This window comes from Monodon monoceros, unplaced genomic scaffold (assembly GCF_005190385.1).
Source record: "Monodon monoceros isolate NGI ecotype Baffin Bay Population unplaced genomic scaffold, NGI_Narwhal_1 Super_Scaffold_13, whole genome shotgun sequence".
Taxonomy (NCBI): domain Eukaryota; kingdom Metazoa; phylum Chordata; class Mammalia; order Artiodactyla; family Monodontidae; genus Monodon; species Monodon monoceros.
Genome location: NW_021703769.1, coordinates 44,800,795 through 44,814,317, shown reverse-complemented (window position 1 = coordinate 44,814,317; position 13,523 = coordinate 44,800,795). Strand labels below are relative to the sequence as shown.

Sequence of the window (13,523 nt, the reverse complement as noted above, 5' to 3'; positions counted from 1 at the left end):
GATTGTGTACTGTAAGGCTCTTCAGCTGGAGCCCGGCTTCTTTCTCACTGCCTTGTGTGTCTGTTGATATACTATTTGGCATAAACCACAGTTGTGGTATGTCGCATAAAAAGCATATTATGCATTTATAATTCTCTTTGCAAACTGAGTTGTTAGACTAAATGATTCATCGTGTGACTCTCTTAACCTGGGCTGCCAAACTGTGACTGTGGGTGATAAGATATGATATCTCCATCAACTACACCAATGTTTGTTATAGTTTCTCAACATGCATAAATAGAGCATTGGTTTCCATTATGAGAAGTTGCATTTTTACATGACTGTTGATCTACAGTTATGTATAAATCAGCCTTCCAGAAGAAATGATCCTTCTTTATGACCAACACAAATTTTAAAATTAATATCTGGAGCCTTCGGAACTGTTTCTTTGCCACAAGATAAAGAAGTCAGGAATGGTTCCATTATAATGTCACTGTTGTGTTCTGTTACAATTAGAATTACCCCTTGTCGTGACTGAGGATGCTGTTCAGTGCACACTGATTGTCACTGGTTCCCTCTCTAGCCTCGGAAAAAGGCCCAGGTGCCTACCTGACCTTTGAGAGACAAGCAGTCAGGTCTTAGCTGCCAGTCCTTTCTCACAGGCTTTATTTCTTTATTTTTTTATGCTCCTTATATTTTATTTTACTATTTTTAATTGGGGTATAGTTGTTTTACAATGTTGTATTAGTTTCTACTGCACAGCAAAGTGAAGTAGCATTCCCTGTGCCATACAGCAGGCCCTCATTAGCTATCCATTCCTTACACATTAGTGTATATATGTTAATCCCAACCTCCCAGTTCATCCCACCTCCCCTTCCCCCCTTGGTGTACATACGTTTGTTCCCTACATCTGTTTCTGTTTCTGCCTTGCACACTGGTTCATCTGTATCATTTTTCTAGATTCCACATATATGCGTTAATATGCGATATTTGTTTTTCTCCTTCTGACTTACTCTACTCTGTATGGCAGTCTCTAGGTCCATCCACATCTCTGCAAATGACCCCATTTCATTCCTTTTTATGGCTGAGTAATATTCCATTGTATATATGTACCACATCTTCTTTATCCATCAAAATGGATTAAAGACCTAAATGTAAGATGGGGCACTGTAAAACTCTTAGAGGAAAACATAGGGAGAACACTCTTTGACATAAATCACAGCAAGATCTTTTTTGACCCACCTTCTAGACTAATGGAAATAAAAACAAAAATAAACAAATGGGACCTAATGAAACTTCAAACCTTTTGCACAGCAAAGGAAACCATAAACAAGACGAAACACAACCCTCGGAATGGTGGGAGGAGATATTTGCAAATGAATCAACGGACAAAGGATTAACCTCCAAAATATATAAACAGCTCATGCAGCTCAGTATCAAAAAAACAAACAACCCAGTCAGAAAATGGGCAGAAGACGTAAACAGACGTTTCTCCAAAGAAGACGTACAGATGGCCAAGAGGCATATGAAAAGATGCTCAACATCTTTATTAATTATTAGAGAAATGCAAATCAAAACTACAATGAGGTATCACCTCACACTGGTCAGAATAACATCATCAAAAAATCTACAAATAATAAATGCTGGAGAGGGTGTGGAGAAAACGGAACCCTCTTGTACTGTTGGTGGGAATGTAAATTGATACAGCCACTATGGAGAACAGTATGGAGGTTCCTTAAAAAACTAAAAATAGAAGTACCGTATGACCCAGCAATCCCACTCCTGGGCATATACCCAGGGTAAACCATAATTCAAAAAGACACATGCACCCCAGTGTTCACTGCGGCACTATTTACAATAGTCTCACAGGCTTTAATCCCGGCGTCACGCTCCCCCTGCCCTCTGTGTGCTCCCACCTCCTGTGCCCCTTAGCACCCAGGAGCTGTTGCTAGGTATTCCCCGAAGTGAAGTATTCCCTTCTGCCTTGTGATATCCCTTGGACTGAAACAGTCAGCTTGGTCATTCCGGAAGCACAGACTTGGAGAGAATGATACTTTTGTTCCTTAATTGTTAATGACATTGATGTCACAGAATTCTAAGCCGGGCAGAATGGGAAGGCTCTGACAGCTTATGGACTCCTGCAGGCCTGTGAATAGAGCCATGTTTGGTGTGGTCGTGGCCCTGCTTGAGCCCCTGACCAAACCTTGGCAGGCGACATCTGTCTCTTTGCTTTAATCCCATCTGGAAAATGGGACACCTGCCCCATAGCATACTCTGAAAGATAGTGTGAAGATTTCTGAATTCTCTATCACAGGATGAAGCATCTTTAAAATGAACAAAACCATTCCTATCATCATTATTATTAATTTTTGTTATATCAAGGATTAAATGTTGAAAGTCCTTCATACGAAAGGTTTACTATTATTAGGTGGAGGACCAAGTCATTATTTTAGACAATTATGAGTTTTTAAAATATGATTCATGTCACTTGGGGCAGTTGATTTTAAAACTTTGTTCATATTGCCTCCTGGAGAATATATTTTAACACAAAAGTGATTACTTAATCACTTTATCTTATATGAAAACCGTGATGAGACCACCCATGAGTTTATGTTTGTCCAGGTGCAATTAATTGTCTCTGTCAGTGGCTACTTTCAGATGGAGTCACCCAATTGTACTCTCAAGCTAATGCTGAACAATTGAGTCAGCTTTATAGTGTTTGGAGTATAGTATGTAGAAATCTATTTTATTCTGCTTATGCTCAGAATAAAATTCAAGGTACTTATTACTTTGTCTGCATTTAAAACTATTGTCAAATTACCAATCTGTTGTAAATCATTTGTAGTTAGGAAATGCTGGTACATTTGCTTAAATTGCAGTTTTCTCATTGGAAACCATTCCAAGTATATGAAGTTAATTATAGACTATTTAGAGTCTATTGCTTTACTTATCTTTAATTAGAGGAGTATATAATTTAGCTGACATCACACTTTGTTTTTTCCGTGTGACATTGATACTGTAAAGTTTCTGAAGTGAAGTGGACGAAAGAGGAAAAAACTTCTTTAAGTCCTTTGTACCGCTATGTAGATGTTCTGATTCTGTATGTTTGTGTAGAACCAGGGACGGGACTCCACACAAGGCCAGCCATGGCCCAAGCCCTCCTTGTTGCCAGGTGTTGGTTTAGCTGTTCAGAAGTCACAGGTTCTAGTGCTCAATCTCCTCCAGAAGCTTATTTGCTTTTTGACCCCATAGGTTTTGTTCTTTTGTGAAGCAGGTATAATAATTATAGGAAACCTTAGCTACTTCTTTCACTCCAGGACCCAAAGGATGGTTACAGTTGGCAGAGGTGTTAGTAACCCAAGTCTTGCCTTGGCTTTGCTTCTGCAGAAATCATGTGTATCAGTCACCAGAGAGACTGGTCTCTGATAATTCATTCCATCCCAATTAACTAGTTTAACTCATCCTCATTAAACTTGTTTTCAAATTTAATTCATCCTAACTAAACATTCTTTCAGGCTAAAAACACAATTGATTTACTCATTATGAGAAATATACCTGCTGACTGGACTAGGGTTTGCTGATGGCCTGTGAGCGCATTTTCCTAGGAGGGAAATAAATCTATTGCAAACCCAAGTACAGATTCAAAGGTTGCTTCATTCACATAGAACAGAACAGAAAAGAGGAACTGGGGGCTTTATGACGTCACTGGGATCTAGACATCACCAGGAGAGGCAAGTTGCTGAAGGGGCTTTCTACCAAACCAGCCTGGAACCTTGGAATCATTTGGGGAAGTGTTTAAATAAGTTCCAAGATTCCAATGATGCATCATCCCACTTCATAATCAAGTCTTGGGAAAAACTAGGGTTAGGTCAGGCAAAGGTTATAACAATTAAGATTTATTTTAAAAGGTTCTGGATTGTACCTAGACTAACTTTTTTCACATTTTATTATGAAAATTTCCAAACACACAGAAAAGTAAAAAGAACTGTACACCCACATACCCACCACCCAGATTCTACCATTGACATTTTATTACACTCCCAAATCTGTCTCTCTCCATTTCCCATCCATCCATCCATCAGTTCCAATCTGTTATTTGTCTGCATTTCCAAGTAAGTTGCAGATATTAGTACACTGTTTTTTAGCTTATACTTTGAAATTTTTAAACATCCACAAAAGTAGATATGAGTATAATGAAATCCCATGTACCCTCACCCAGATCCACAGTTGTCAACATTTTGTCAGTCTTATTTTATCTCCTTCCCTCACCCACACTTTTTTCTTGAGTAGTTTAAGACAACATTTTTCTCTCACAAATACTTATATCTCTAACAAGGATTAAATACATTACCATTTAAGAAGATTCTTTATTACCTAGTCCTTGTCAGTTTGCTTTGGCTTTCTCTAAAAAAGTCTGTCTGTATTTGCTGTGTTTGAATCAGGATCCAAATGATTTCCCTGTAAACTGGTGGTTGGACCTGGGTCCAGGATTACATTCCAGGCGGGTTATTCTGGCAGAATGACATCCAAGGCAGTGCTGGTCCTTCTTACTCCACCTCCTAAGGCAGCAGGTGTCTACTCGTCCCACCGTTTGTGCTGCCAAGGCTGGGCCGTGGGCTCGAGCGTTGGCAGATGGATGCCTCTGATATAAAGCTTCCATTACGCAATTTTCTCAAAGTTAGGATCCTTTCCTAGATGCATTTCATTCACTTGGACTTAGAAAATGGTGACTTTTCTAACTCAGTTCTTTCTTCTGCATTTATTAGTGGGAAAAACTTTTCCCATCAACTACTTGGTAACTCTGAAATTTTTTTTTCAACCACAGAGGCAGGGTAAATGCTTGATTCTATCCCTTTACTTAACCAGTTTCCAGAATAATGAGTTGTTGCCCTAGCAGCATCCAAAGGTTGGGTTGTTTATATTTTTGTGGTAAAAACACACATAAACATAAAGTTTACCATCTTAACCATTTTAAGTGTACAGTTCAGTAGTGTTAAGTACATTCACGTTGGTGTGCAGCAGATCTCTAGAACTTGTCATCTCACAAAACTGGAGCTCTGTGCCCGCTAAACTAGTCCCTATTCCTCCCTCCCCCAGCCCTCGGCAGTCACCACACTACTCTCTGTCTCTGTGAATTTGACTACCCTCAGCATCTTATGTAAGTGGGATCATACCGTATCTGCCTTTCTGTGACTGGCTTATATCACTTAGCAGAATGTCTGTAGATTCATCTGTGTTGTGGCCTGTGAATCCAAAGGTTTTTATTATTTTTAAAATTTTATTTACTTATTTATTTTTCAAACGAACTCATGTATTTTTATATATTTGCTGTGTATCAGTCTGCGGTAGTCATTATCCTTTTGGTTCTCAAGCTGTCCTGTCCTTGGCCAGTGGAAGCCCCTTCAAGAGAACCCTCAAGGCCTTTGCACACAGCTCAGAAGTCTGAGAACTTCCTTACTTCCTGGAACGACAAGGTGCTCCAGGCTCATCTGGTGCATTTCCTGCCCCAGACCTGGAATATAATGCATTTTCCTAAGTGGGCCTTGTTCCTTTTAGTACTGCATCTAAGTACTGGACTCTGGAAATTCCCTTAGCCCAGAATATATTAGGTTCCAGACTTTTCTGGATAAACTGTCTAATACTAGCTTGATTATGGGGGCCTTTAACAATGTGGGAGGTTCTTAAGTCACCCAGCGCGGCACACGTCTAATGAGTCTCCTGTTTCTGTTTCATAGGTTTGAACAAGCACCAGCCTCAGGTTTATGGAGGACACCATCGGGTCAGTGTGTTACCACCTTGAAAAGACATGATAATTCTATCCAAGAAGAGGTGGTCGCGAAGCTGTCTGAAGTTTTCCCAGTCAAAAACGTGGACCGGAGGACAAGGGTTAGTAATTTTTATTTTTTTAAATAAGTTTCAACATGTACAAGTCAGTCATTTGAGGAAATAGTTACATTCTTAACAATGATTAACATATTTGAAAAAAATGATAAGTTGTAAGTGAGGTTTTGTGGTTGGTTGGTTGGTTGGTTGAACTGTCTGATCTCAGGCCTTTTGCACAGTGTTATATGTAGGCATCTCAAGTCCTTACATAAAGTTAACCCAGGTCCTGGAGGTAACCTAATTAAACATAGCTACCACAACATTTGCCCAGGGAATTTAGGAGCATCTTGTAGAATTCTGGTTTTCTTTCTCCGCTCCATCCTTTAAAAATACTGTATGGTCGTTTATGTCAACTCCGCAAATATGTACTAATCCACTTCTGTGGATTAGGCAGCAGCCCAGATCCACTGGAGGGAAAGAGAGAAATCCCACGTGGTCCCTCCTTCAGGGGAATGGCATAATGGGATGCCTGCAGTAAGAACACGGCAGAGGGTATGGACCCTCAGGAAAGGGAGCCAGGCCATCTGGAGAAACGGGGCGGGAGCCGAGGGGTGTGCGAGGTGACCCTTAAAAGACAGGCAGGACTTTGACAGGCTCAGAGGGCAGGGCGATGGGCAAGGGCTGTTAGGAGCCCAAGAACAGACCAAGAAAGCCCACACTTTTCCAGGAAACGGAGCTGTTCTCTGTGGCTGGGGAGTGGACTGCATCTGGGGACGGGGATGAGAAGCTCTAGGGATCACCGCCCACTGTGCAGGGTCTGGCCCAGCTCGGGAGCCGGTGTTCACGGGTTCAGCAGAGTTTGGAAAGCCGCAGAGCCCCTTGAGCCAGGCTGCAGGAGGGCCTGCAGGGCCTCAGGGAATTTAGCCTGCATGGATGGGAGGGGGACGGCCAAGGACGAACCCTGCCATGGCTCAGCCAGGACAGTTGGGGGCAGACTGATGACCTGTCACTAGGGAGAGCGTGAGATGCTGGACACGAGCTGATGGAGCCCGTTCCTGGGGAAACATGGGGAGTGCGGGGTGGGGGGGTGGAAGACCAGGTCCAGAGCGGCCGCCCCATAGACATGGCCTTTCTTCTCCTGAGCTTAATGTCTTGTTTGTCTTGTTTCCAAGTATGTTTTTTCTTTCTTTTTTTTTTTTTTTTCTTGGCCATGCTGCGTGGCTTGTGGGATTTTAGTTCCCCAACCAGGGATTGAACCCAGGCCCTCGGCAGTGAGAGTGCAGAGTCCCAACCACTGGACTGCCAGGGAATTCCCTCCAAGTATGTTTTTTTATCCTTATACATAATATAGTGTTCTCAGGCTTTTTGATCATTTTACAGTTTTTATTTTTATTATGCACAATGTTCAGGATTCCGCATGTGCCCCCTCTGGAGGCAAACCTTTCCCCTCTGTCCCAAAGCCACAGCCTGTGCTGCCATGCAGTCCAGAGCCTCTGCATCACCCTCCAGCCTTCCCAAACCCCCCTTTCCTGCCCCCTTAATTAAAAGAGAGTAAAAGGACTTTTTTTTTTTAAGCATTTCAAACATACGTACATGGAGTGATACAGTGACGCCATTGACCCACACTTGCACATGTGTTACCCCTGCACCATGTTGTTTCGGACTCCCTCGCCCTCCTCCTCCTTCCCTCCCCCTGCCCTTTCTCTGCTCTCCCTCCTCGCCTCCTTCCTCCCCACTTCCCTCCTTCTGGAGTAAATTATTGCAGGTATAGATACAGCCCCTGGGCACCCCTCACAGTTCCTGCCCTTTTCAAAGGTAACCTTGTGTGCATCCTTCCTGCACACATTTTCATTTTACTGCATTGCGTGTGACTCAGTAAATAACCCTTAGTTTTGTTTTGTTTTGTTTGAGGTATGGTACCATTTGTGTGAATGTTCTTAAAGAAAGAACAGTATTCTTTAGGAGGAACAGAACCTGTGCTTTTTAGATCCGTTCCATACCTATTGATAAATGTAGATCCTAAAAAGGATTTTGTTTTCAGGTTTTATTATCCATCGTATTTAGTACTGTTTTGTAACGACATCGTTTTCCATTCTTGTTCACTGCAGCTACCCCAAATCTCAGCCATGTCAAGGGTGAAATAAGTATTGGTCTCCTGCCATTTGCCATCTCATCGTCTTTTTTTTTTTCCTAAAGGTGTTGTTTATATCAGGAAAACATATTCCAAGTTCCAGATGACCAGTTCACTCATAATTTTTCAAATAACAGCTCCATCATTAATGGGAAGGGGGCTTCCCAATTAACAGTTTATGAGTCAAATGATATTCTTCCTCCCCTAGTAGGTTTCTTGTTCCTTTTTAAATCATCTTAGTGACAGCCATAAAAATTACTAATAAATGAATGACAAAATCCATCCTTAAGGGACTTCCCTGGCAGTCCAGTGGTTAAGACTCCATGCTTCCAACTGCAGGGGGCACGGGTTCAATCCCTGGTCGGGGAACTAAGATCCCGCATGCTGTGGCACGGCCAAAAAAAAAATCCTTCCTTAAAAATAGAAGCAAGCAATCAGTTTCTCAAATAGGTTGCGACTGAAAAAATGCACGGCCCTAAAGACTAACGTTACCAGAATGATGTGGGCAGGGGCAAGCCTTACAGACGTGAGAACAAAATGCTTTTCTGGGCTCTAGGACTGTTAGATTCACAAATCGTTTTATGATTAGCATAGTCAAGTGTCTTTGAGTTGTTTTCCTGTATTCGAACAATATATACATTTAGTAAATAGTATGGGTTCAATGTTTCTCTGTAGATAAAATCTTAAAAGTAGGAGATTTTCAAAATTTAAGGAAGCACTACTAGACATCACTTGGTTAAGAGTCTAATGAAGCTCAGAAATACTTACTTTGATCTCTTGGGTAAATGGCTAATTAAACAGCCACATGTAAATGATGTTTACCTGTGGGGTCCCTTGCTGTCAGCTGGAGTCAACCCGTCTCCTGAGTAAATACATCATTAAAGCTGCTGAAATTTGGATTATGTCCCCCTGAGACCAGATAAGATCCACAGCACCCGCATAACCTATTAGGCAATTACATAATTGAGCTGCATGCTTTTAAATCAGGAAAATTTGTAATTATGTGAAAAAAAAAAATGAGTTGGGTGCTTCATTAAAATACAAAGTACCTTAATACTGCTTTTCTCCCAAGTGAAGCCTGCTTCCACCCAGGGGGACCTCTGCAGGCAAAGCAGCCCAGCCTGCCGGAGTCACTTGCAGAGCAGGTGGGAACGGCCACAGAAACCCCTGCCCCTCTCCTGAAATGAGGGACTGGTGTTCTGTTCTTCTCTCTTGAATACTCGTTCACTGGCTCATATGAATACTTCCCCTTTCTTTTCAGTGCTACATCGATGAAATCCCCTTCCTCTCCTGTAACTCAGATAAAACTTAAGTAATGATACTCGCGTTTCTCTAACACTGAAAAATTACTTCCGGTGTGCAGGAGGAAGGTTCTTGAGGAAGGGTCAGTTAATCTGTGTATGAGGGGAAACATCCATGCTGTCAACATCTGTGGTGTTTCATTCTCTTGTTCTTCTGTGTCTGCATTAACAGCACTGGTTTACATATGGAAGGTAATTTTATTTTATTAAGTGCTTTCACGTTCATTTTCTCTTTGTAGCACCCGTTGCAGAAACCGTATTCTTCTAGAGCCTAGCATATGTTTTCTTTAAAAAAGTAACAGGGAAAAAAACAAACTTGGAATATTAAGGTAAACAAAAAGAAGAAAGTTGCCTGTTATCCAACTGTCCACATAGAACCCTGTTGACACTGCGATGTATGGTCTTTAATATTTAACATATTGACAAACGTGGGTTATACTGTTTGTGTGCGCGGGCTCCATGTTCCCCACTTGTCACAGGTGAACTTTCTTTCATGCCGTCGCGTGTTCTACATCCTTTCTAACGGCTGCACAGAGACCCCTGTGTGGCTCTTCCACTGTCTCTTTAACCAGGCTCCTGGTGTTAAACATTTTAAGTTGTTTTTAATTTTTCCTCTAGTAAAAAGGTTTCAAAGACTATCTGAGCAGTTCAGTTTTTTACAGATTCCCATGCGGTTTCCTGAGAATGATTTCCTAAATGTAGATCTGTTAGGTCAAAGGGTATGTGCGTCTCTCAGGCTTTTGCTCTGCACTGTCAGATCTCACCCTGGCAGGGTCATCACTTACCAGGAATGGATGAAAATATCCTTTCTCTGAGCTCTTTATGAAACTGGATACTATCAATTTTTTTTTTTTTGAGCACCAAATTGAGAAGTGCCAAGGAGGTCAAATTGCGGTCACATTTTTCTCCCACCTATTTGTTAGCCATCTGTATTTCTTATTTTATATTGGTAATTTGCCAGTTCACGTTCTTTGCTCATTTTTCTATTAGGTTAGTAATATTTTTCCTTACTGACTTTTAAGAACTCATATATGAATTTGTATTATTTGCTACAATATTTTGAGCAGTTTGATTTTCACCTTTCATTTTTCTTAATGGTGTTTGGATACAAAGCCTTTTCCATTAATATCTTCATTTATCTATTTATGCATGTGAATTTCACAATTGATAAGTTTCTAGATGTAAATTGAGTCAACCTAGATGACTCTTAGGGTTCTAGGCCTAGCAAGATCCATATTTAGACAGAACTTTGAGAAAATGAGCCAATTAATCCTAGGTGTCCTGCTGAGCGTAACTCATAGGACAGTTTTTCTTTCGTAAGATCTGAAATACGGAGGTGTCGCTCTCAGTCATCCTGTAAGTAGTGTGTGCCTTGGCGCTGAATTTCTAAGCGCTTTCTCCTGACTCCTGGGAAGGTTAGAAAAGTGAGGGACTAGTTCGTTGGTGTTGACTTAGGCTGCAGACTGCTAAGAACGATGAGGCAGTCTCCAGCACCACCACCACTACCACCACCACTGGGCTTCAAATGTATGAGATGAGAGCGAGCCTTTACTACCTAACAAATAAGTTGGAACCCAAGCACGGGCCATTCATAAGCACCATCAGAAGGTCCATCTTTGGTGGCATTTTTCAGATAGAGAGCCCCACTTTGCAGAGCCCTTCAGTCACAGGTGGGACGTGCAGGGCAGCTTGCTCACTTTTTGCGCTTTAGTCCTTTCGCCAGTCGCACTGCAAACTCCTTCCGTTTGGGGCCTTCCTTAGAAATGCACCTTTTCAAAGATCTGCAAACAGTACATCTTGAGAATGTATCACAGATGTTTTTCCTGACTCTGCATAAGTTGTTTTTGATGGGCCCTTTGAATGGACCTTCCTACCGTTCCTTGTCTCAGGCTGACTTTTGTTTCTGTCCCATATTGTCATTATTTCCTGCTTGTTAGGGACTTAACTTGTGAATTCCTCTGCGGATGACCCGCTGGGCAGATCTACCGCCATCTCTGTTGGCTTCATGGTCCAGCAGAGTCAAACCAACCATTCTCATGCTGTAATTTGACCATCCATCAAAAACCCTTATAGATATAAAATACTCATCTCTGAGAAGTTATCTCTAGAATTAGTAAGAGAAATCCTAGAGATATGAGTATTAAGTAGTGAAGATAAATGGGATAAAATATACGAAATAAATGAAAACCTGCAGTGTGCCCTGCACTTACTCACCATGGTGCAAAAAGAAGGCTCAGTATAGAGCTGGTGACACTGGTGGTATTCTTAGCAAGCTTACAAGGGCTTGTTAGAAGGATGTTTGCAGTATCATTATAGCACTTTAGTCTGTGTTCTTTTGAAGCCCAGGTGGAACCCAGCTAAAGCAAAAGAAGTTCTTACATGAAAGGGACGTGCAAAACAGTGATGTTGATTGTGTGTCATCATGGAGGGACTAGTGAGAAGTAATCCGAGTTATTGAAAATCTAGGACAATCTCCATTGTCTGCAAATTCTACAGTATAAAGTGTAGAAAGCCTCAACAGTCCTTTAACAACTTTATTCTTAAACTGTGGGTTAAGACAGTGGCTATTGTGAAGTCATGCCAAGAAATTATTAGTTACAGCTATTGCATAAGATAATATGAGGAAGAAATACATACTTGAGGCACTCTCCGAAAGTTTGGATTATTTTAAATATCAGAAAAAGAAAATTATAGTTTTAACTACAGAGATTAAGCCAATTCTTTTTGTTCATCTTCTAAAATGCTTTCCATATATCCAGAATTATTGGGTGCACAGAATAGGAGCTTACTCTCTGTGGGGACAGACAGACTAGATCAGGATGGGCAGAGATCTTGAAATGAGACATGCTTGGATGGTCCAGAGAGCATCCTGATGGTTGCGAGATGGCAGCTCCTGTCCTTCTGGACAGATTCTAGAAGCAAGTGCAGTGCCGTGGTTTACATGGGCAGCTGGGACTGGGCACTATGGCAGCCAGTGATGGGAACCAGCCCTGGCCCGAGCTTCAAGGGAGGATGGTACACCTGAATGCCAGTCGGCAGAAACAGGGCTCCTGTTCAGTTCATTCCAGAGTTATCCCAGTTGGAGTAAAATCCAAGGCCCACTTTATACAAATGTAGGAAAAGCTCCTGGTTACAAGAACTGGACAGACAGGTCTCGGCTGCAAGGCTAACTTGACACCAGGTCTTTTGGCCAAGGAGACTAGAACTCCTTAAGTCCCCTTCAGTCCACTTCTGGCCCCTCGGATAAGCCATGGGTCCTGGAGGCCAGCTGGTCCTAAGGCGGGCCGAAGGCAAGAGCCTTGCAGGGATGTCAAGGCTGATGACAGTGGCCTCGGCCAGACTCATAAGGCTCAATCTTCAAGGTTTGGCCTCGGCGATTCTTCACATCCTTTCATGTTGATGACAAGGAAAGAGTATGATATTCCCCTTTGTTCACTAGATGTTTGCATTGTTACCGTTTCACTCTTGCACAGAAGATGACCAGGGAGCCTCTGCCCAGCTCCTCCTTCCCTTTCACTTGAGGGTCTCAGGTCCATTCCCCACACAGTGGGTCGGACCCTGCCCCGTGTTTACTACTGTCATCAGGTACCAGGGAGAGGTCGGTGCCACCACCTAGTGTTCCTCTCCCACCGCCGGGGCAGGCTTCCACTTCCGAGTAGGGGGAGAGAGAGGCTTGTGCTCTGGCAGCGGGACAGCGGCACCAATGGTTGTTCAGCTCTGGTCACCAGTATATTTTTATTTCTTGGAGGAGTGCTGACCTGGAAATGCACTGGCATGAGTATTAACCTATCCTATTAAGTGCCACTTTTTCTCTGCCTCTCACGTTGGCTGTGGTAAAATCCCTGCCCACCTCCCTGCCCAGGACACTTCTGGCAATGTCGACAGTTCAGTGCCCTGTGAAAGCAGATAGGCCATGTGGCAGCTGAGTTTCCCCAAGCTCCCTGGCAGGCTTAGTGGCAAAGTACAGTGTCTTTATCCTTCGTTGAAGGTTATGATTTCCAATAAGGTCGGCTCTCTTTTTGCTTTAGTGTATGCTCCTCCGCCCCCAAGTTTTTCCACAATCTTCCCATTGAGGGGAAGTTCAGGGGTCATTTCTTGAAGAATGGGGATACCGTAAGGTCACATTTTTCCAGATCTCCTTCTCAGTCCAAACCAACTCTGTCCTCACGTGCCTGAAAAACAGGATTCGTGCAGTGAAAGAGTAGATCTTGGGTAAACCACCCAGGTTAACAGAGGTGGTCACGTCTCATATACATACTTCCCAAGTAGAAAAACATTGCTTACATAAG

At 42.4% G+C, this 13,523-nt stretch overlaps 1 protein-coding gene across 4 annotated transcripts in view; it reads left to right on the top strand.

Annotated features, from left to right (window-relative positions):
- Positions 1-13,523, top strand: part of KIZ (kizuna centrosomal protein) — a 111,978-nt gene that overhangs the window by 69,646 nt on the left and 28,809 nt on the right. For all 4 annotated transcript variants that reach the window (XR_003793125.1, XR_003793126.1, XM_029220511.1 and 1 more), the window contains one exon: positions 5,715-5,865. Coding sequence is in view for 2 of the 4 variants with exons in the window: in XM_029220511.1 (XP_029076344.1) it covers positions 5,715-5,865 (151 nt within the window). In the remaining 2 variants the exon portion in view is untranslated. The remainder of the gene's footprint in view (positions 1-5,714; positions 5,866-13,523) is intronic.